We start from the raw sequence: 21,952 nt of genomic DNA on the forward strand, positions 1-21,952 counted from the left end.
ACTGACATCATAATCTTTTTTATCGTCACTTGTGATATATTCGTGAAATCCAATAGTTTGAATTTTGAAAAAATAGATTTGCAATATGATAAATAAAACAAGATATTGAAAATTGAACTAATATGATACACCTTTTTTTATTTATATTTGTCAAATAGCTTATAATTAAAAAAAATTAAAATTACAAGAGAATAGTTATACTATAATTTACTTTGGGTAACTGTTTGATGAATGATGAGGCCCACTTTCATGCCTCATCAAACAAAGTGGGCTACATGTTATTAGGCCCATAATGTAATTTCGGCCCAATGACCATAGCTGAGTCTACATCCTTCGTCCCAGTGAATCGACCAGCTAGAGAATCTCGTTGGTCACCCGCTCTGCAAGAAAGCTCAGAGAGATTGGGAAATGGAAGCTGAAGAGGGAACGCAGCAGCCGCAGCTTGTGCTTGCCCACAAGCTATTCCTTCTCACGCAAAACGACGTCGATGACATCGAGAAAGTTCGCCTCCGAGATGAGGTCTTCAACTTCATCATTGCCAACGGTATTTGTTTATTTTTCCTCGTTTTTTGAAGTTAATTTCGAATTAATATGTTATTATTTATGATTATTATGGGTTCTGGTTTTTGGGTTTTAATGGGATGTGTGTTTTTTTGTTTTTTTTTTTTTGTAGATATGGCTCCGTTGTATGAAAACCTAGTTGCCAACAAGATTTTTGATTTAGATCAGAAGGCGCTCGATTCGATGCGTGTCAAGATCGAGGAAGAGCTGAAGAAGCTCGATGAGAAGTAAGTCGGGTTTGACGTATTAGTTGTTACTTTCCTTTTCAGTTTAATTTTTTGTTCTGGGGGGTTGGGGTCTTGTTTATGGATTGCTTTATGAAATTTTGTGATTTAGGATTTGTTGATAGGGGAGAATTTAGACAGCATTGTACTTTTGCAGTTGTTTTACACTGCACTATGGTTTTTTTCGTAGTCTCTGGTCTCACCCGTTCCCTTTCAGAAATGAAGCTGCCCTGCAGTCCTTTGTTGATTAACTTTGAGTTTTCTGGTGCTTCCGATATCATTTTTTTCTTTTTGTGATTGGCTTGATATCAGGTTTTCTTGAAATGTTTCTCTATTGAAAAACAAGTATGAATCTTGTTGGATCCATTTGATTATCTGTTATTTTATCCTTTTGATCCTGTCTATTGAAGGAATTTATTTTTTTATTGGTCGTGAAAACTCGTTAAGAGTTGTAGAATTTGTGATAAGAACTCGAGTTATAATTTGAACAATGAAGATTTGGCGGTGCTAACTGCTCGAAGAGTAACAATGTTGTCGTTGATTGTAGCTACGAATTGTGAGTAGATTAAAATTGATGAGAAATGGTCTGTCATTGGGGGCGGGGGCGCGGGGGCTTATTGTACAAGGATCTTGAACTTTTGGAGTTGAGTAGGTGGCTGGAGGTACTGTCTTGTGAATGTGGGATTTGGGAACGTTATTTGAGGCATTAACTTCGGATATTTTATATTATATGAACTTGAGATGAGATTAAAAGTTATTCCCCTTCTGCTGTGAGATTGATGAGTCTATGATCAACTTATGTTTGGGAAGTTTCTTCTTGGGATACTATATATTTATGTTAACAAGCTTGTACAAAATACAAGATACTCTATTGCTTTGCTAGATTAATTCTAGAACTCTCATATCTTATATGCTAATTTATGGTTCATGTGCATAAATATATAGATAGATGCTACTACATGTTTAAAAAATCATTATTTTGAGATCATTTGCGTATTTGGGTTAGTTATGAGAAGAGAAATGGAGTTTGAAACTCTAAGGGCTCGAAGAATGCACCAAGATGCCTCCTTTTCAAGTTCGGTGGAGCTTATCTCTGAAACTCTTAAGGAATTACGTTTTGGTAGCCTAATTAACCCTTGATTGGACAAAGCTTACTAAATAACTTGAGGCACATTTTTGGCTCTTTTGCAGTACACCATTGACCATTCGATTTCCTTGGGGTTTAATGTGTAATCAAACTCACATTGTTATTTGAGACTTTAAACTTCATTGATCATAAAAACTACTTGAGTTAAAGAGAAAGAAGATCAAGCCCAATCAACGGCCCACACATAAATGAAGCCCAAAGCCCATATCACTTCTGCGACTTTGTTTTATTATTAACAGAAGAATATTTCTTGTTTTGTTAGTTACAACAAGATAATCTAGGTGTCAACATATCATTTGCTGTATTGAGTATAAGTATATACGTTTAGCCTTGTAAATGATTTGAGAATGGAATCCAAATATTGATTCATCTCCTCTGCATTTTCTCTATTTTGGTATCAGAGCCATCAAATGGCTGACGCCTCTTCTCATTCGTTTTTCACCAACCCAGTTCATAATTCTCCTGCAACTAATCCTAATTTCCTTCTCGTCAATCCTGCTAACCAAATCACAGCTGTTAAACTCACCGATGAGAACTATCTCTTGTGGCATCTCCAGATTCTGGCAGGAATCAGAGGGCTTGGACTCGAGAGTTACATCTCAGATCCTCCTTCAATGCCTCCGCGCATCACCTCCAGTGAAGCTATTAATCCTGATTTCATTATTTGGTGCCGACAAGACCAACTCCTTTTCTCGTTTCTTTTGGCGTCCATGAGTGAGAGCGTTCAAGCTCAAATGATAGGTTGTGCATCTTCCGTCCAGCTGTGGAACAGAGTTGCCACCATCTTTGCCACTCGCTCCAAAGCTCGAGTCATGCAATATAAGCTTCAACTTCAGACGCTTAAGAAAGGGAGTTTAAGCATGAAGGATTACATTGGTAAAATGAAAAGCTACATGGATACTCTTGCTGCTTGTGGGCATCCGATTTCGGATGAAGACCAGATCCTATATATTCTTGGTGGTGTGGGGATGGAATATGACTCTGTGGTTGTTCATGTAACCTCCAAATCTGATATGTTAAGTTTCTCGGAAGTTGGTGCTCTCCTCATGACTCATGAAGGAAGGATCGAGGCTCACACCTTTAATGGTGTCACTCCGCCTGTGGTTAACACTCTTACTGCCACTTCGGAGCGCAAAACAGACTATCATTCCCATCAAATGTCCAACAGGGGTCGTGGTCGTGGAAGATTTTCTCGAGGGGGTCGAAGACATTGGTCTAACAATAACAACAAACCAGTTTGCCAAATCTGTGGTTATACAGGACACGTTGCTGAAGCCTGCTACTATCGATTCGATCGAGATTACACACCCCCTCAGCGCTCATCTGCGACTCCCCGCAACCCATCAAATGGCTCCAATAGATCCTACCCTGCATCAGCTCTCACTACTACAAAATCAGAACCATCAAATGAGGAATGGTGGTTCCCCGATTCTGGTGCATCTCATCACGTCACTAATGACCTTGCAAATCTCTCCATTGGTTCTGAATACTCAGGGGGTGGTAAGATTCACATGGGCAATGGTGCAGGTTTGTCTATCTCCCATATTGGCCATTCTAAATTTTCATTCCCTGTCTCTTCATCCACGTTTCTTTTGAATAATCTTCTTCGAGTTCCACATATAACGAGAAATTTGCTCAGCGTCAGCAAATTTGCTCAAGATAATCATGTCTTCTTTGAATTTCATCCTCATTTTTGTCTTGTGAAGGACCTAGCAACACAAGCGATCCTTCTCCACGGGAATTTGCATGAAGGGCTCTACAAGTTTAATCTTGGGAAGCCTCTCTCTGACTCAAACTCTCGGCCAATTTGTCTCAACTCAACTTTATCTCCAGTGAATAAAAGGACACAACAATTCTGCCATTCCCAACCAGTTCGAGTTCCTTTCCCAGTAGTGGCTCAATGGCATTATAGGTTAGGACATCCCACACCCATGATAGTCAAGAAGATTTTGCTAAGTTGTAATGTTCCCTACTCCAGAAATGATAACTTTAATTTTTGCACAGATTGTGAACTTGGCAAAAGTCATCAACTTCCTTTTTTATCTTCCAACTCCAAAACTTCTGTGCCTCTTGAATTAATTTATTGTGATGTATGGGGACCTGCTCACACAATATCCAGAAATGGTTTTCGATATTATCTAAGTTTTGTCGATGCTTGTACTCGTTACACTTGGATATATTTTCTCAAACTTAAATCTGAAGTAACTCCAACATTTATGCAGTTCAAAAAACATGTTGAGCTTCAATTTGATAGACAAATAAAAGCCATCCAAACTGACTCTGGTGGGGAATTTCGATCATTAACACCCTTTCTTCAAAATCATGGCATTAATCATAGATTCTCATGTCCTCATACGTCTCAACAAAATGGAATCGTTGAACGTAAACACCGTCATATAGTAGAAACCGGCATTTCATTATTAGCCCATGCTTCAATGCCATTCGACTACTGGGAAGACGCTTTTTCAACTGCCGTTTATCTTATCAATCGGCTTCCAACCTCTGGTCTTGCTGGCGCAGTTCCTTTTCAAAAACTATATAACAAAATGCCCAACTATTCTCTTCTTCGGGTATTCGGGTGCCTCTGTTTCCCTTGCCTTCGACCTTACAACACCCATAAGCTTGATTTTCGTTCTACTCCATGTACTTTTCTTGGGTATAGTGATGTTCATAAAGGTTATAAGTGTATGAATCGTGATGGTAGAATCTTTATTTCGAGAAATGTTAAGTTTGATGAATTCACGTTTCCTTTCACTAATATTCCTCAAAAAGAATGCCCTGCATCTTCTGATAAATCTACCAACTCATCTGACCTTTATCTCTCCCAAGTTTCTTCTCCACCTTCGGCCAATATTCCTACTGCACTTACTCCTCCTCCAAGCTCATCATCTTATGTTCCTGTTCCTTCTACTACCTCTGATACTTCATCCTCTCCGATACAAGCCTCTACCTCACCCTCTGTGAATCGCCATCCTATGGTTACTCGTGCCAAAGCTGGAGTTTTTAAGCCTAAGGCCTTTTTGGTTACTAAATCAGTGGTCTCTGAACCTCTTACTTACCAAGAAGCTCAATTAAATCCTGACTGGTGTGCAGCCATGACCTCTGAATATAATGCCTTGTTACAAAATCACACATGGTCTATAGTTGAAGCTCCTCTGAATACGCCTCTCATTGGTAGCAAATGGGTCTTTAAAACCAAAACTAACCCTGATGGATCAATTGCTCGCCACAAAGCTCGTCTTGTAGCAAAAGGGTACTCACAAACACCGGGCCTCGACTTTACTGAAACATTTAGTCCGGTTGTTAAACCCACTACCATTCGGGTTGTTCTCACAGTAGCCATCTCACAGGGGTGGCAGGTTAAGCAAGTTGATGTCAACAATGCCTTTCTCAATGGCACTCTTACGGAAGTTGTTTATATGAAGCAACCGCCAGGATTCGAAATCCTCGATCCAAACAAACAACTTGTGTGCAAGTTACACAAAGCCCTCTATGGCCTCAAACAAGCACCAAGAGCCTGGTTTGATCGACTTCAACAGTCACTGCAATCTATGGGTTTTCTTGCTTCCAAAGCCGATGCGTCTTTATTTCTTAAGTTTACTTCCACTTCAGTCCTATATGTTCTTGTGTATGTCGATGACATTTTAATTACAGGAAATAGCCAATCATTGATCGATGACCTTATTCAGCAACTACACAGCCAGTTTTCTCTTAAGGATCTTGGAGAATTGTCTTATTTCTTAGGCATTGAAGTTATCAAGTCTTCTGCTAACTCTTTATTTATGGTGCAATCCAAATATGCTAGAGACTTATTACATCGCACTAAGATGTCAGACGCAAAGCCATTTCTGACCCCTATGGCTACTGGAGCAAAGTTATCTTCTCATGATGGTGAATCCTTTGAAGATGCTACTCTTTACCGAAGTACAGTGGGTGCTCTCCAATATTTGACGATCACTCGTCCTGATATCGCATATAGTGTCAACAAAGTGTGCCAATTTATGCAGAATCCTTTACTTCCTCATTGGAAGGCAGTCAAACGCATTCTTCGATATCTCAACGGCACACTTGACTACGGTATTTCACTTGCTGCACATCCATCAGACCTTCGTCTTCACGGTTATTGTGATGTTGATTGGGGAAGTGATCCCGATGACCGTCGTTCTATGTCTGGCTTCTGCTGGTTTCTTGGTTCCTCACCAATATCCTGGAGTTCTAAAAAGCAAACTGTGGTTTCTCGTTCAAGTACGGAAGCTGAGTATCGAAGTCTTGCTAATGCTACTTCAGAATTACTCTGGATTAAATCTCTGCTCTCTGAACTCCATGTTTCTTCACACCACACTCCGGTACTGTGGTGTGATAACATGAGCACCATTGCACTTGCTGCTAACCCTGTTTTACATGCTCGAACAAAGCATTTGGAGTTAGATATTCATTTTGTCCGAGAAAAGGTGTTAAACAAAGTTGTTTTAATTCATCACGTTCCTTCAAGTGATCAGACAGCGGATGTGTTTACCAAGCCTCTATCTGCTCTCACTTTTCATCGTCTGCGATCCAAACTCAGAATGGAAAATCATCCCATGCTAAGCTTGCGGGGGAGAGTTAAAGAGAAAGAAGATCAAGCCCAATCAACGGCCCACACATAAATGAAGCCCAAAGCCCATATCACTTCTGCGACTTTGTTTTATTATTAACAGAAGAATATTTCTTGTTTTGTTAGTTACAACAAGATAATCTAGGTGTCAACATATCATTTGCTGTATTGAGTATAAGTATATACGTTTAGCCTTGTAAATGATTTGAGAATGGAATCCAAATATTGATTCATCTCCTCTGCATTTTCTCGATTTCCTTGGGGTTTAATGTGTAATCAAACTCACATTGTTATTTGAGACTTTAAACTTCATTGATCATAAAAACTACTTGTCTGTATTTATTGTTCCACTACAATTTATTGTTTGTTACTCTTTACTTTTTGTAATATCTTCGTCTTGATTCAGTTCATTTTGGACAAAACTTTCTCTATTTTAAAATTTAACCTATTTCTGTTCTGGGCAAACCATTGCTTTAATGCTTCTGTCTCTGTGGCTGAATTTATCTAGGATTGCTGACGCAGAAGAAAACTTGGGTGAGAGTGAAGTGAGGGAAGCTCACTTGGCCAAGTCCTTATTTTATATTCGCATTGGTGACAAGGTACAAAAATAACTCTATGTTCTTCTGTTGTATCATCTTTATCAGTTTGATGAACTATCTCTGACATTCTTTAATATTTAGGAGAAGGCACTGGAACAACTGAAGTTAACTGAGAGCAAGACTGTTGCAGTTGGGCAAAAGATGGACTTGGTATTCTACACGCTACAGATTGGTTTCTTCCACAAGGATTTTGATCTAATCTCAAAAAGCATTGATAAAGCAAAGAAGTAAGGGGAATTATAGATCTTGCTCCTAGATAATTTTTTTCCTGGCCTTGTTGTAGTTTTATTTATCATGGTCCATCCTTTGGTTCTGACATTCAACATTACAGCTTGTTTGAAGAAGGAGGTGACTGGGAGAGGAAGAATCGTTTGAAGGTGTTTGAAGGCTTATATTGCTTGTCTACTCGCAACTTCAAGAAAGCTGCTGATCTTTTCCTTGATTCTATCTCAACCTTCACAACTTATGAGCTATTTCCCTATGACACCTTTGTATTTTACACGGTCCTTACTAGCATCATTTCCTTGGACAGAGTTTCCTTGAAACAAAAGGTAATTTAATATTTCTTCAAGGTGGTCATGTTGCGACTAGAAGAACCAGATATGCTAAGTAACCAACTTTCTTATTACTCTTGTTGGGATCTGTTGCAGGTAGTAGACGCCCCTGAGATCTTGACTGTTATTGGCAAAATTCCATATTTATCCGACTTCTTGAATTCTCTCTATGATTGCCAATACAAATCATTTTTTACGGCTTTTGGTAAGTGTCTGTATGGACAAAAGTTGGTCATCCTTGTTTGACACTTGCTCAATTCACATGAAAATCTATTCTTTGTTGTCAATTAAGATCCTTAAAAATAAACATTTATGCTGTTACTGATCACATTTCCTGCATTCAACTTTCAGCTGGTTTGACTGAGCATATTAAGTTGGATCGCTATTTGCACCCTCACTTCCGGTATTACATGAGGGAGATTAGAACAGTTGTTTATTCTCAGTTTTTGGAATCCTACAAGAGTGTGACTATCGAAGCTATGGCTAAGGCATTTGGAGTGACGGTGGACTTCATTGATCTGTGAGTTGTTTATTTGATTATTTTTTATGATTGATAAGGCCATAAATTAGTATCATCTACTGTCTCATCATGTTATTGTAGCTCAATGCGGTTTCTGTTTCGTATACAGGGAGCTATCACGATTTATTGCAGCTGGGAAGCTACACTGCAAGATAGACAAGGTTGCCGGGATATTGGAAACCAATCGTCCTGATGCTAAAAATGCACTATACCAAGCAACCATCAAGCAAGGAGATTTCTTGTTGAACCGTATTCAAAAGCTATCTCGAGTTATTGATCTTTAAAGTAGGAGAAATTGAGGCATTTCTGTAGGGAATATCCTAATTCTAACGAGGACTGTGTTCATTTTGTTACTTCTGTCGAGTGTGTTCGTATGAATTGACATGTTTCATATTGGCCTTTGATTCCAGCCGAACTCAAATCCGGTAATTCACACCGTGCTTGAAATTTTAAGCACGATAATATACTCACTCTAGTTCCTTGTTCAGTGGGATTTGAGCATCATTAGTTGTTGTACCCTTGACATTGTATGTAAGAAGCAGTCAACTGTGGAAGGGAAACTAAAACTTGTCCATGTTTTTGGAAATTGCATGTTGGCCAGAATATTTTTTAGTTCAAGAAATATTGGGACCCTGCCATGGAATGTGAATATCCTATCAAAAACAGAAATTTGTTATGAAATCGGCTACAAAGGATGCAATATTCCATGTCCAAGAACAATCATTATAACAATTACATAATACAACGAGCAAGACTACCAATGTAGTCCGCATGCATTTTGTGAATGAAATTCACCATTCGAGCTCCGGGGGAACCATTGTTTTCTTGATGAGAACTCTGTATTGAGCTATTTAAAAATATGACTATGAACTGTTGGAGGTAGGTGAAAAACCGGACGACGAAGAAGAATAGCAACTCTCTATATCCATATACTTCGTGTCTGCCGAGCTTTCTGCATGCTTTGAGATCTTGTAATTCGAGAACATACAAAGAATAGACATATTTGTGCTTTGCTTCTCATTAGAGGAGTGTGCAGATCGAGAAATACCACTCGGGTTTGGAGAAGACTCGGCTGATGAGCAATCAGCATTGGACATTACCTCCTCTGGTGGATGAGTTGCAATGGTACTATGGGTATATGTCGTCGCAGAGCCCTCCGAGGTTGATCTTTGGCAGCACTGAGAGCCTTGTTTAAGCTTCAGAAGTGTAGATTCTGTATGAATCATTTGGAACCAAAAACTGGATGAGTTAAAATTAAATGAATTATCATACCACGCACAAACCAAACTGAAAATTCACCATCTTGTAAATATTTGATAGAAAGTGTATATCATTGGTTCCATGGTACAAATGACTCCACGAATCACAGTAGTCAATAAACTTGTTTGCATGAAACAAGCTACTCCGAGCAGAAAGTGCCAAACGAAAAATAGGCACTAATTACCCAACAGTACCTAAATTTGTTGAATCTGACAGAAATGGGTAGATTAGGATTAAGATTTCACACAATTACAAGGTGAGAGACTAGTGTGACAAAATTCATGCTTGAGGAATTCCAGATACCTTTTGCCATTGTAATACTAAAGAATGCAGTTATGTAATACGATGATCACTAACAACAATATAATAAGATCATCTTGATGTTTGTGATAATCCCACTGCTCATAGTAATCAAGATCCCATAAATCGTGTGAATCCACTTGCCACTAGACACAACTCAAGCTCGACCCTCTGCAGAGGGGTGTTGCATCTTGTGTCTCATAATTAGCATTTGTACTACAAGAGCTTCTCATAATATAGTGGCAACTTTATCACAAATCGCAATGACAAAGAATTTGTAAGCATCAAGTGCCTTACAATATCACAAAACTTCCATAAGACCGTCTTACGAGTCAATTTTGTGAAGCGAATCTCCTACCCGACACACCCAATACATGCAAAAATATAATTTTTTATTGCCAAAAATATTGTTTTTCATTCCGTCTTATGGATATAGTCTCAAATAATAGCAAAAGTAGTGACTCATAGTAACAACGCCAACAAATTCAATGGCTCAAATACCAATAATAGTGTCTACCTTCTAATGTCATACAAAATGCTATATGTATAATGTTAAAACACAATTCAGATCCTTTTAAACTGTATATAAGATCTAAGAATCCTCGCGGCTACACAGGCTTGGATCCCGAGGGCCAAACAATTTCTTCAATGGCGGTCTTTGTAATTTCATCAAGGCGGGCAAACCAGATTTTAGGAAGGATTACCATTCGAAGTCAATTAATTCATCTTAACAGAACATAACAGAAATCCCATTACTTTTCTGCCCAAATCCAAACAAGATATCCATTTTCTGCAGAAAATAGTTGCGCTAGCGTGTATTAGCAAGAACTGGAAGCCAAAAATCGGGACTGTAACACAGCAATTCAACCATAAAGAGATACTGAACAAGAAACATTACAACGGGTACCGAGTAAATCTTAAGCACAAACATAAATTTCCGAGTAACAAACAGTGGCACTGACCATATATCGAGAGGGAATCGTGTTTGGAGATCTTGGAAGATGACCTTTCCATTTCCAGTAGTTCCAAAGAGCTTATCGGTGATGCTCTCACTCTACCCAACATTTTTTTCTTCGCTGTACCTAGTGGCGAAAGGGGAGGAAGAAGAGGATGAGTCGAAAGCAAGATTCTTGACTTTTTGAATTGTTTTCCCTTTTGTTATTTTTTGAACATTCTGTGGGCTAACGACGCGCCAAGATTATCGCGGGATAGACGAAAGCAGGAAATTCCATCGGTTGGCGTTAGTTATTTCAGAAATTCGATTTCAAAATTAATAAAGTTCGGTTAATTCGGTTCGATTACGATTTTCAAAATTTTGAAATCGAATAATCGAATTAACCGATATAATAAATATTATTATTTAATAAATTTTTATTATTTATCAATTTTTATATATTTTTTAATTTTTAATTTTAAAATCGTATTAATTGTGTTCAAACAAAACTTATACATTTATGTTGTGTGTGATTTTATATTTTTATGCATTTGTATAGACGGTAGTGTTTTAGAAAAATTACATTTATAATTAAAGCTAAATCACAATTTTTTTTAAACTAATCGCTAATTCTGTTCGGTTTTCATCGGTTATAAAATTTAATTTGGTCGGTTCGATTATGGCTAAATATTTCAGTTCGGTTCGGTTCGGTTATGGTTAATTTGGTTCGGTCAGTGATCGAACTGATCGAATGCTCACCCCTAGACACGAGTGCTGTGTTTTTGTACATTTTTTTATAATAATAAAGATAATATCATATTTATTGAAAGTAATGAATGATTGTATTCGTGGAACTTTATTTGGGGTTCATAACCCATGAAGAATGCCACATTTTCTAACAATACCAAGTGTGAGAATTTTGTTTTTTGAAGTATTGTAGGCAATAACAAATCATTAAAAACTATCATAAATTTTATTAGCAGAAACGAATCATACAAATACTAATAAATTACGGTAGACTTTTACAAAATCAAACAATAGTAGGTCTCTTGAGAGATGGTCTCACGAACTTTTATATGTGAGACAGCCCAACCCTACCAATATTCATAATAAAAAATAATATTCTTAGCATAAAAATTAATACTTTTTCATAGACGATCCAAATAAGAGATCTGTCTCACAAAATACGACTCGTGAGACCATCTCACACAAATTTTTGTCATCAAACAAACATATATAGAAGATAAAAACTGACGACGACTTATTATAAAGATTTCATACAAACTTACTAATAGACTAAATAAATTAAATAAAATAAATTCTTAAATAAGATGCGATCAAGGTGATGATTGTTGGTGTACCTTTTCTTGTTGGTGTACCTTTTCTCGCTCTCAATTGTGTTCAGGCAATCAAATCTAAATGTCATATGAATAAAATAAATCATAAGACACCCAATTTGGGATTTCATGGTGGTACCATTACCTGGGAATAGTTTACTTGTTCAAAAAAAAATGATTTTTGCGTCTTTTGATTGTGAATGATTAGATACGACGTCCTTACATATCTTATATTTGATTCGAATTTTATGATAATTACAGCTAAAAAAATAATTATAACATCACCATATTTTTACCATTCTATTTTTCGTCGTCTCGTCCTATGATTCATGTATTGCTATTTTCTTATTAAGTAATCATAATATCAAATTTCAACTTTTAATAAATTTTGATAAGAGCATAAATTTGAGCATAATTCCTCTTCAAAAGCTAACTTAAGAGTGAGAATTATCCAAATTCACATATACAACTCTCAATAATCTAGTACAATCGAGGTTGAATATCTAACACCTATAGAATTTACCATCAAATATTTCCTATTAATGCGCAATATATCCAATATATGTATTTCACGATCAATTAAAAAACAAAAAGATAAAAATTTGTGTGAGACGGTCTCACGAGTCGTATTTTGTGAGACGAATATCTTATTTGGGTCATCAATGAAAAATATTACTTTTTATGCTAAGAATATTATTTTTTATTGTGAATATCGGTATGGTTGACTCGTCTCACAGATAAAAATTCACGAGATCATCTCACAAGAGACTTACTCAAACAAAAACTAAAAAGCAATGATAAATGTTTTTTTTTTAAAAAAAACTATATGATCATTGAATATTGCTCAAGCTAATATTTTTTGCACGTATTATTTTCCACATTAAAATGATGTGGAATAAATGCATATTATATTTATTTTTTGAGTTGACAAATTTATATTAGATTATTACATAAATATAGATGAAAATATACAGTCCTAAAATATTTTAAAGAATTTCTTTTACTAAGGAACAATGTTTACCAATAACAAAATGTTTATTAGAAATTTAAAAAGTTGATTTTGTCCGTAATTTTTCCCAAAATTTGCATGAATCCATCCAAATTTCAATTACAAATAAATAATTTTGAAATCCAAAGTTTAATGAGAAGAGAAAAAATGGAATTGAAATACAACATACTACAACATTTCTTCCCAAAAAAAAAAAATAGCAAACTACAATTTTTTTAAAAATTATTAACATCTGTTTTAATTCTTTATCCTCACTTTAGAAAATATAATAACAAATAAAATAAAACTAGAATCCGATAACTTGTACTCAATCCGATAGGAAGATAGTAAATTTAGTATGGGCTTTTAAATTCGAGCATGTCTCTTGTTAGACGGTTTCACAAATCTTTATCTGTGATACGGGTCAATCCTATCGATATTCACAATAAAAAATAATACTCTTAGCATAAAAGTAATATTTTTTCATGGATGACACAAATAAAGATCTGTCTCAAAAAATAAGATCTGTGAGATCATCTCACACAAATTTTTATCTTTAAATTCGAGACTCAATTGTAATCGAACATCTTTATCCACCGAAAAGTAACCATTATTATTAGGCAAAAACTTGTGTGAGACGGTCTTACGGGTCGTATTTGTGAGACGAATCTCTTATTTGGGTCATTCAAGAAAAAATATTATTTTTTATGCTAAGAGTATTCTTTTTATTGTGAATATGGGTAGAATCGACCCGTCTCACATACCGTCTCACAGGTCTCACCTGAGACCCACTATTATTATTATTATTTATTAACAATTTGTGGGGAGAAGATGGATTTACATTAAACATGTAACTGATTAAACTAACCTTATCCACTTCTACACATAAACCCCTCATTTCAAGGTTTGTACGCAAAACCCCGAAATGCAAGCTCTTCAAAATCCACCCTTCTTCACCATCTACGCTCCACTCCCTTCGAAATCTATCCTTAAACCCAAAATCTTCGATAAATCCCTCCGCCCCAACAAACCCTTCCAAACCCATCTTCCTCCGCACTTTCTCGTCCGCTCCTACTCACCCGACGAGTACCCAGTCGGTGATGATGATGCTTTTCTCGCAGCTTATGGCCCCAAGGAGAAAGAGTCCGAAGACGAAGCTCGAAGGAGGAACTGGGTTGAAAGGGGATGGGCGCCGTGGGAAGAAATCCTCACCCCGGAAGCTGATTTTGCTAGGAAGTCTCTCAATGAAGGGGAAGAAGTGCCACTCAAGTCTCCCGAAGCAATCGAGGCATTTAAGATGCTGAGCCCGAAGTATCGGAGAAAGAAAATCGCCGAAATGGGACTCACGGAGGATGAGTATTATGCGAAGCAGTTTGAAATCAAGGGTGAAATTCCGGAGCCTTTGGTGACTTTGTGGTCTGGGCCATTGTTGTTAGCCCAGGTGCCTCCCAGGGATTGGCCACCGAGAGGGTGGAAGGTGAATAAGAAGGAGTTGGAGTTTATTCGTGGGGCGCATAAGTTCTACTCAGCGGTGAGAGTGGATCATGAGAAGCTGGAGGCACTGGAGGATATGGTGGAGAAGGAGGCGGGGGGCATGTGCTCGGATAGATACAATTTGTTCTTGAAGCAATATAATGAGTGGGTGGAGGCTAATAGGGATCGGCTGGAGGAGGAATCTTACAAGGTTAATTTCAGAACTCGGAATTGTGGCCATATTATTAGTTGTCTTAGTGCTTACTGTCATTTTGTTTTTTGCAATCAGGGATTCGATCAGAGTATAAATTAGTATAGTTTACTGTTATATTTGATAACTATTCTCTGATTGTAGGCTTATGTGTAGAGTTTACTTTAATAATCATTTAATTTTTTGGTATGGCTATGTTAACATTGATTCGGTTATTAAGGTACTCGTGATATTGAATATTTTCCTTATTTTTTTTCCAAAAGCGTTTAGTTGCATATGAATTTCTGCTCATCCGTTCAGTGGTCTAAAATTGGTTGTCTATGGTAGATAGAATTGGGTTAAGACTAAGAGTGAGATACCAGTACACCAAGTTGGAAAATTTGTGGCAGTAAACTTTTTAGTATTCTACCATATAGTAAACTCACAAAGAGGATTTTGGTGCAGCATGATCAAGATTATTATCCTGGTAGGAGAAAACGAGGAAAGGATTACAAAGAGGAAATGGTAAGTTGCTTCTGTGCTTTCTCAATCCTTTTCTTTCAATATGGATCTCTCTGGGATATGTGGTTAAGAAATTAAACTGTCTTGAAATAAATTTACATGATTATTATATGAGCTGACACTTCATTTTCCTCTGATTTGTTTCTGCCTTGCAGTATGAACTTCCATTCTATTACCCGGGACAAGTAAGTGATAAACAATGTTACTCTTCGGTCTTCACATCTTTTCTTTTGCTGTATAAATTTCTAACTGTCTCAATGTCTCATGCTTCCATGTTAATTGATTTGCTCTTCATTCCGGTTTGATATGCACATATTTTTCAGACATTTGACATCTCTATATCATGAAATACATAAATGACTTAAATTGCTATGTCGATGTCAACTGTGTTCCTTATGGCTGGTGGCCACACAAGTTCCTATGAGCTTTTAATCCCATCCGGCCATACCTCTACTTTATCTTAATATTTGCTTTGTTATCCTTGCTGAACGTTAATTTAAAGATTTTCTTGCCTAGTCTTCTTACATTCTTCAATCCCATATATATATATATATATATATAATTTCATGTTAGTTGCAAATGAATTATGATACCCTCTATGCTTGTTTTCTTGGTTTTATACGTGTGTGAACTGACACACTTTATGCACTCAATTGATCTAAGGTCATGTACTCATGTTATGTTAGCTCTGGCTGCATTTGGCACTCTAAATTAGACAATTGTAAATATTTGGACAGTTATCCTGCACTTTCATTTGTTATAATAACATTAAATATTCACTTGTTTTATTTGTTGAAAGATTTACGTAATTAGTTTGAGATATAACTTTATTGAAAGATATACAGTTTTAAGTTGTCTTTGAATTACATGTCGGCTATGTCGATTTCTTTTTAGATATGTGCAGGTAAAGTAACTGCATTACATCTTTATCAAGGAGCATTTGTTGACATAGGTGGCGTCCATGATGGGTATTGACTATCTATTGCGTCCTTTTATTTTGATTCTTGAAATTCGCTACTAGTTTATTTTACCAATACTCTGTTTTGAATTGATTTTCGTGATTTTTTTGAATAATTTTAAAGATATAAACAAATACTCTGTTTTTTAGCAAACAAATACTCTGTTTTATGTTGAATTTACATGTGTTTTTCTTTTACCACTTTAAAGATGTGCATGCTCTCATATACTTGATTACTAGTGTCTCTACATGATGCATGCAAACATATTAAATTTTTTTTGCAAAAAATCCATATATTAATTTAATTTTTTTAAAAAAGCTTTTTTTAAAAAAAATGTTTTTTTGTATGATTTGACAGTGATGTGCTTTAATGCATGCCAGGTGGGTTCCTATAAAACGAAATGACTGGTATTGGATCCGCCATCAGATCAAAGTTGGTATGCACTGTCATTGTTGAAATATTGGTGAGTTTGTGTGGTTGTGACCTGTTTTTATCTGTTTATAAGTTTGGCCATATTTTGGTCTTTGATTTCACTCTTCCTTTCAATATCTATGCTACACAAGGAAGGGGATTTTTGTTTCCCTTTCTAAAACTAAGCAAGGGATTGTGGCGAACGAAGTTGGTAAAAAATAAAATAATTTGGGCAAGTTATGGATAAAACTGCGATGTAGGAATGAGGATATTATTTGTAAGATGTGATACATCTTTGAAGATTGGTCATATGACAATGGAGAACTTATGAACTGCCAGCGATCTGGAAGAAGGTTCTAGAGGTATCAAAGGAAGATTCTTGATTTACTTTTGAATCTTCACAAGCTACCTTCATAGCAGTCTCCAATGATTTTTTATTGAAGTCGTACATGTTAACAGAATCATGCAGTATTTGATTATGATTTTAACTTCATGTTATCCAAGAAATGAATGCACACTAGTTTAGCTGTGAACTTTTTTAGAAATAGGCAGAGATAATCAAATCATAAGCTGGTTGAACAATGTCCATGGCTTTTAGTTTGCTCTTTTTCTTCTGGACTGCCAACCTTCCTTAATTATGCATGCACAGTTTGATCTAATGTATAATATCCTCCTTGCAGGCAAAACGAGATCCTTACCGCTATCGGTTTCCTATAGAGATGCGCTTCGTGTATCCAAATATAGATCACCTTATGTATGTCATCCCATGCTTCTAAATCAATCAGTTCTTGGGATATTAGGTCTTCTAGTATAGCTCCAATGCTCATGAAATATTCCAAATCTTGCAATTTTTGCGCTAGCTAAAATTATTAATGCATGTTTGATATTGTTCTTATGATGTTGTTTCAGCTTCAATCGATTCGAGTTCCCTCCAATATTTCATCGTGATGAGGATACTAATCCAGATGAGTTACGAGTGAGTTATTATTTTCCGCAAAACGTGCTACTTCAGTTTTGCTTTTGCCGAGATCATACATCTTCCTATTTACTGAAGGAGAGTATCCAATAAAGTTCCCTTAGAAGCCAAACATATATCTCGAAATTAACCTCCATTTCAAGCAAAGCCTGTGAATGGTGGTAATTTAGTATTTTGCACACTTACTTTCTTTCTATTTCTTTAATGGGAGAATATTCCACATTATAAATTTGAAACTCCAAATATAGATATTAAAAATAACTCTGAACTAAATAAACGATTAAAAGAATACAATTGGTTAATTCAGAGAATTGTTACCTAAAGAAAAATTCATCAGAAAATAATATTCTACTATAGAATTTCTAACTTTGATGGGAAATAATTTTTTTACTCCACAAATTAGATTATAAACATTCACTTTTGATGATTCTAGACACACTGTATGTATTTTATTCATTAGTTGTGGTTAATGTGGTTACAAATCACTACTAATTTAACATATTAATACCCCTGAGATCCGATTTTAACATTTAAGGATGAACTGCACTAGGATTTATTTTGTAAGATGAAAGCCGTAGCGTGTCTCCTCTGCTCAATTTCTATGTTCTGTTTGATTTGTTTTGCCCAAAAGATATTACTAATTGACTCTACAACAAATTTCTATGTTTTGGTTTGCGTGCTTTCGCCTTTATGCTTATAAATTCTCCTTGTATCCAGCGGGATTGTGGACGCGGTCCTATTCCTAGAAAAGATCCTGGAATCAAAGTAGAGGAGGAACCTCTGTTATCAAATCACCCATATGTTGATAAGGTATCCTTATCTAGACATTTATTTAACTGTGAAAATATCACCTAATCAATTTTTTTGCAAGGCTGTATATGTTCCTGCCTTCAGCTACAGATTATAATTTCAAGGATAAAATGCACCAGCTCAGGAGTTTGATCTAATCACAGAAACGTAGCTCCGAGCTTTACTAGTTATGACAATCCTTATTATATAAGGCTAATATGCATTCGCTCTCATTGTACTGGTAGACTGACAGAGGCATCATCAATTTCTTTTCAATATTACATTTTTATCTTCCGCAGTGATTATCTAACACCGATGGAGAGTCATTTTAATTATTCGTCTGGGAATGTTAATGCAATCATTCCAAGTTTAAGATATTTCAGTAAAGAGGTAAAATGCTTGAGATGTCTGTACTCTAAGAATTTCTAATAAGTACATTGGCAGAAAAACTTCCTAGAACTTTTGATTTTGCTGTCTCTAATTTAATTAATTTAAAAAATCACCATATTTATTGAGTTCTCCCTTATTGTGTAGCTATGGCAAATACATAATGCTGAACAAATGATTTTGGATGACATGGTGGTCAATCCTGATAAATATAAAGGCAAAAAGTTATCAGAGTTGACCGATGAGGAAGAAATTACCGAAGAGAACCGTGTTGAGTATGGCAAAGCTTATCATAAGAAATCCCTCATCCCCAGGAATGACTCTGGTAATTATTTTTCCTTTTATTTTTGTAGCTGTTCCGTCCAATGATTATATGACATTGCTCCTAATTATGGCAGAGGATAAGCGTAACAGAACTTGATTTGGAAGCTGCGCTTGCCGAACGTCAGGTATGCAGTCTGTTTCACGTTGCAGTCTGTTTCATGTTGATATTCTTAATAGGGGAGCTTTCTGTCTTCTTCACTGCTCTTTTCTGTCCTCTTAAGTGATCAAGATGCACGAAACAGATTCTGCAAAGTTATACGACTCATTTGTTGTGCAATCAACTTGGGCAAATTTTTAGAAGGAACTACCAATTACTTTATGGGCGAAGTGTGGAACATTTGTTCATTTTAATGCTCTGATTTCTAAATGTAATTTAGGAGTTATCGGAACAAGTGAAACTTTTGATCACGCGGGACTCTTGGCATGCTTGTTTTAGAAGTTTTCAGACATTATCTACTAATCAAATCTAAAATGGCTTTTTGCAATTAGGCCTTCTAAAAGTTTTCAAGTTAGGAAAAATAGTGCCTCGTAACCTGATACTTGTTTATGCTTTATTTCAGCTCCATAACAAACTAGGAAAGAAGCTGAAAAAAGGGGAGAGACGTACAAAATCACTAAGCTGAGGCGAAATGAGGAAATGGATGAATACGACCTTATTCATTGGCGCCGATCTTTTGAAGAAAGAGAAGCTCTTCTACGAGACATAAGCTGGTATATATCATTAATCCTATAATTTTTTTTAACAATACCATGTTTTAGTTGAATTATCCACCTATACGACCCCGATTCCTTCTGCAGTCTCTAAAGCTATTATAAGATAGCCAATACCTGTTGATGTCTTTCTGTTGTAGCTTTTCATAGCCCAAAATTCGGCTCTTGTTCGTCATTTTCTTTTGATCGGCTAAACTTTGAATTTAATTCATGGTTGGGCGTCAACAGATATAAATCACTAGTCCTCCTATAAGTCAATATAAAGAAGCATGCTTTTTTTGGTAATTGCTGAAGAAACATATCTATTTTCTGGGCTATGCTCTATTTTTTTTTCCAACGGTGGCACTAATCATCTAGAAATACCTTGCAGCCGTCAGGCACTTGGGCTTCCATTGGAAGAGCCTGGTAGAAATGTTGATCCAAGCTTGTTGGGGAAAGACCAATACGACCCTGATAATCCATTGTATCGTTATGACTACTGGGGCGAGCCTAAGAATTCCGAAAAGAGTAGGCAAGAACGCATGACAGACGCACACAACAAATCCATAGTTGGAAAGGGTACCGTTTGGTACGAAATGTCGTATGAAGACGCCATCAAACAGAGGATGGAGAGGGAGGCTCTCGGAATCGGTCAAAAACAAAATGATGAAGATGATTCCTCAGAAGAGGATAGCGGCGAGGATGATGACGACGACGACGACTTTGATTACAGTATTTTCGGGTTGCCAACTGAGAATGCAGCCAACCAGCCTCATGTTAATGGCACCGAATCTTTAAGATTGTCGGATGAAGGAATCTTCGAGGATTAATTTAGTTTCAGAGCAAGAATTCCTTGTTAGGATATCCGTGTTTGAAAATTACATATATATTCTGTCATGTTTGAATTAAGTTTATATCTTCACAATACCTATAATTTTTAATATATCTCACAATCACAATTTCTTGTTCATAATATTAAAAAATTGATTTAAGAAAAAAATATAAAATGTAATTAAACCAATATGGGAAATTAAATTTTTGTCTTACTCGACGCATTTTAAAACTAGAATAAATAAAACAAAACCAAAATGTATTTACAATTTGGTGAAGAATATCAAAGCTCGAAATATTATAGTAGATCGAACATGGCAGCTTATGCTTGGCTGCTTTCGCTTGCTAGAACACTGCATCAGATTCTGGACCTCCATAGCAATAGTTGGAGGGACGCTCCTTTCTACCGGTAGCATGCCCAAAGAAGAATCGTGGGAAAATATTTTGGAAAATATAAGTTCGACAGAACCCACAATTGTGTTGCACTGCTCAAAGATACTATGTTTGAGTTATGATCTGTTGCCTCTTCGACTAAAGCCATGTTTCCTTTACTTTGCTGCTTATCCAGAAGATTTTGAAATTGACGTTTCTAAGTTAATCATGTTGTGGGTTGCTGAGGGATTTCTTAAGCCAGGTGATCAGTCTAAATGCTTGGAAGACGTGGGAGAATGTTATTTGGAGGATCTTGTGAATAGAAGTTTGATCTTAGTGGGCAAGAAATGGCAGGATGGAAAACTCAAAACTGTTGGAATCCATGATATGCTGAGGGAGATTTGTACTAGCGCCGAAGAAGAGGGGTTTCTTCATCACGTCTCATCGAAAAGGAGTGGCAGAAAAGACGACACAGAGAATCCAAATCGCCGCCTCGCTATTGATTGCGGGCACAGTTTTCGGACATGGCCAATACAAGATTCAAGCTCATGTTCAGTTTTCATTTTCTCCGAAAGAAATTTTGAATTGAGATTATGTCAAAGTTGTAGGTGCCTCCGTATCTTGCATGCACCTAGAGTATCACTGCCAAAATTTCTCAGATGTAATATCAACATTTATCAATTTAAGGTATATTGCTTTTACCTTAAACCATACATCATCCGGTGGTGGATTTCCAACCTCAATATCCAAACTTGGCAATCTCCAGACTATAATTGCTCATGTACCTTGCGTTAGCCAAAACAATCCATTGCAAGTACCATATGAAATTCGGCATATGCGGAAGTTAAGACATCTAATCATGAATACCACCTTTTGTTTATCATCTCCCTCTGATAGGGAAGTTATTGGAGGAAGTGATCTCCGAACACTTGACACAGTGGTCAATTTCATATTTACTGAAAAGAGCATCGAAATACTCGTGAATCTAAAGAAATTGAGAGTTGTGTTTG

The 21,952-nt window shown here is 36.4% G+C and overlaps 3 protein-coding genes across 5 annotated transcripts; 2 read left to right on the plus strand and 1 right to left on the minus strand.

The window, feature by feature from the left end:
• The first annotated feature begins 326 nt into the window (after positions 1-326).
• LOC140819315 (26S proteasome non-ATPase regulatory subunit 6 homolog) lies at positions 327-8,686 on the plus strand. 3 transcript variants are annotated; one of them, XM_073179340.1, is made up of 8 exons: positions 327-544; positions 674-788; positions 7,035-7,125; positions 7,207-7,352; positions 7,457-7,676; positions 7,776-7,910; positions 8,054-8,199; positions 8,309-8,686. In XM_073179340.1, the coding sequence occupies exons 1-8, from the start codon at positions 409-411 to the stop codon at positions 8,481-8,483; spliced, it is 1,164 nt and encodes a 387-aa protein (XP_073035441.1). In that variant the 5' UTR covers positions 327-408; the 3' UTR covers positions 8,484-8,686. The 3 variants fall into 3 exon arrangements, with proteins under 3 accessions (XP_073035441.1, XP_073035442.1, XP_073035443.1); XM_073179341.1 differs by having other exon boundaries at positions 7,776-7,884; positions 8,031-8,199; XM_073179342.1 differs by lacking the exons at positions 327-544; positions 674-788 and adding an exon at positions 1,558-1,634.
• LOC140819316 (uncharacterized) lies at positions 8,367-10,993 on the minus strand. The gene is made up of 2 exons (XM_073179343.1): positions 10,722-10,993; positions 8,367-9,412 (listed from the first exon to the last, which is right to left on the minus strand). Exons 1-2 carry the CDS (start codon positions 10,822-10,824, stop codon positions 9,063-9,065), a joined length of 453 nt encoding a protein of 150 aa, XP_073035444.1. The 5' UTR covers positions 10,825-10,993; the 3' UTR covers positions 8,367-9,062.
• A 2,902-nt stretch (positions 10,994-13,895) lies between these two features.
• LOC140819366 (protein PLASTID TRANSCRIPTIONALLY ACTIVE 10) lies at positions 13,896-20,698 on the plus strand. Its single transcript, XM_073179427.1, is given in 15 exon segments — positions 13,896-14,702; positions 15,147-15,206; positions 15,359-15,388; positions 16,098-16,171; positions 16,543-16,603; positions 16,605-16,625; positions 17,254-17,327; positions 17,483-17,549; positions 18,267-18,359; positions 18,873-19,040; positions 19,042-19,050; positions 19,124-19,174; positions 19,610-19,619; positions 19,622-19,760; positions 20,131-20,698. Coding segments are annotated over 15 exon segments (2,055 nt in total). The 5' UTR covers positions 13,896-13,943; the 3' UTR covers positions 20,570-20,698.
• The last annotated feature ends 1,254 nt before the right edge of the window (positions 20,699-21,952 follow it).

This window comes from Primulina eburnea, chromosome 18 (genome assembly GCF_022965805.1).
Source record: "Primulina eburnea isolate SZY01 chromosome 18, ASM2296580v1, whole genome shotgun sequence".
NCBI classification, from domain to species: domain Eukaryota; kingdom Viridiplantae; phylum Streptophyta; class Magnoliopsida; order Lamiales; family Gesneriaceae; genus Primulina; species Primulina eburnea.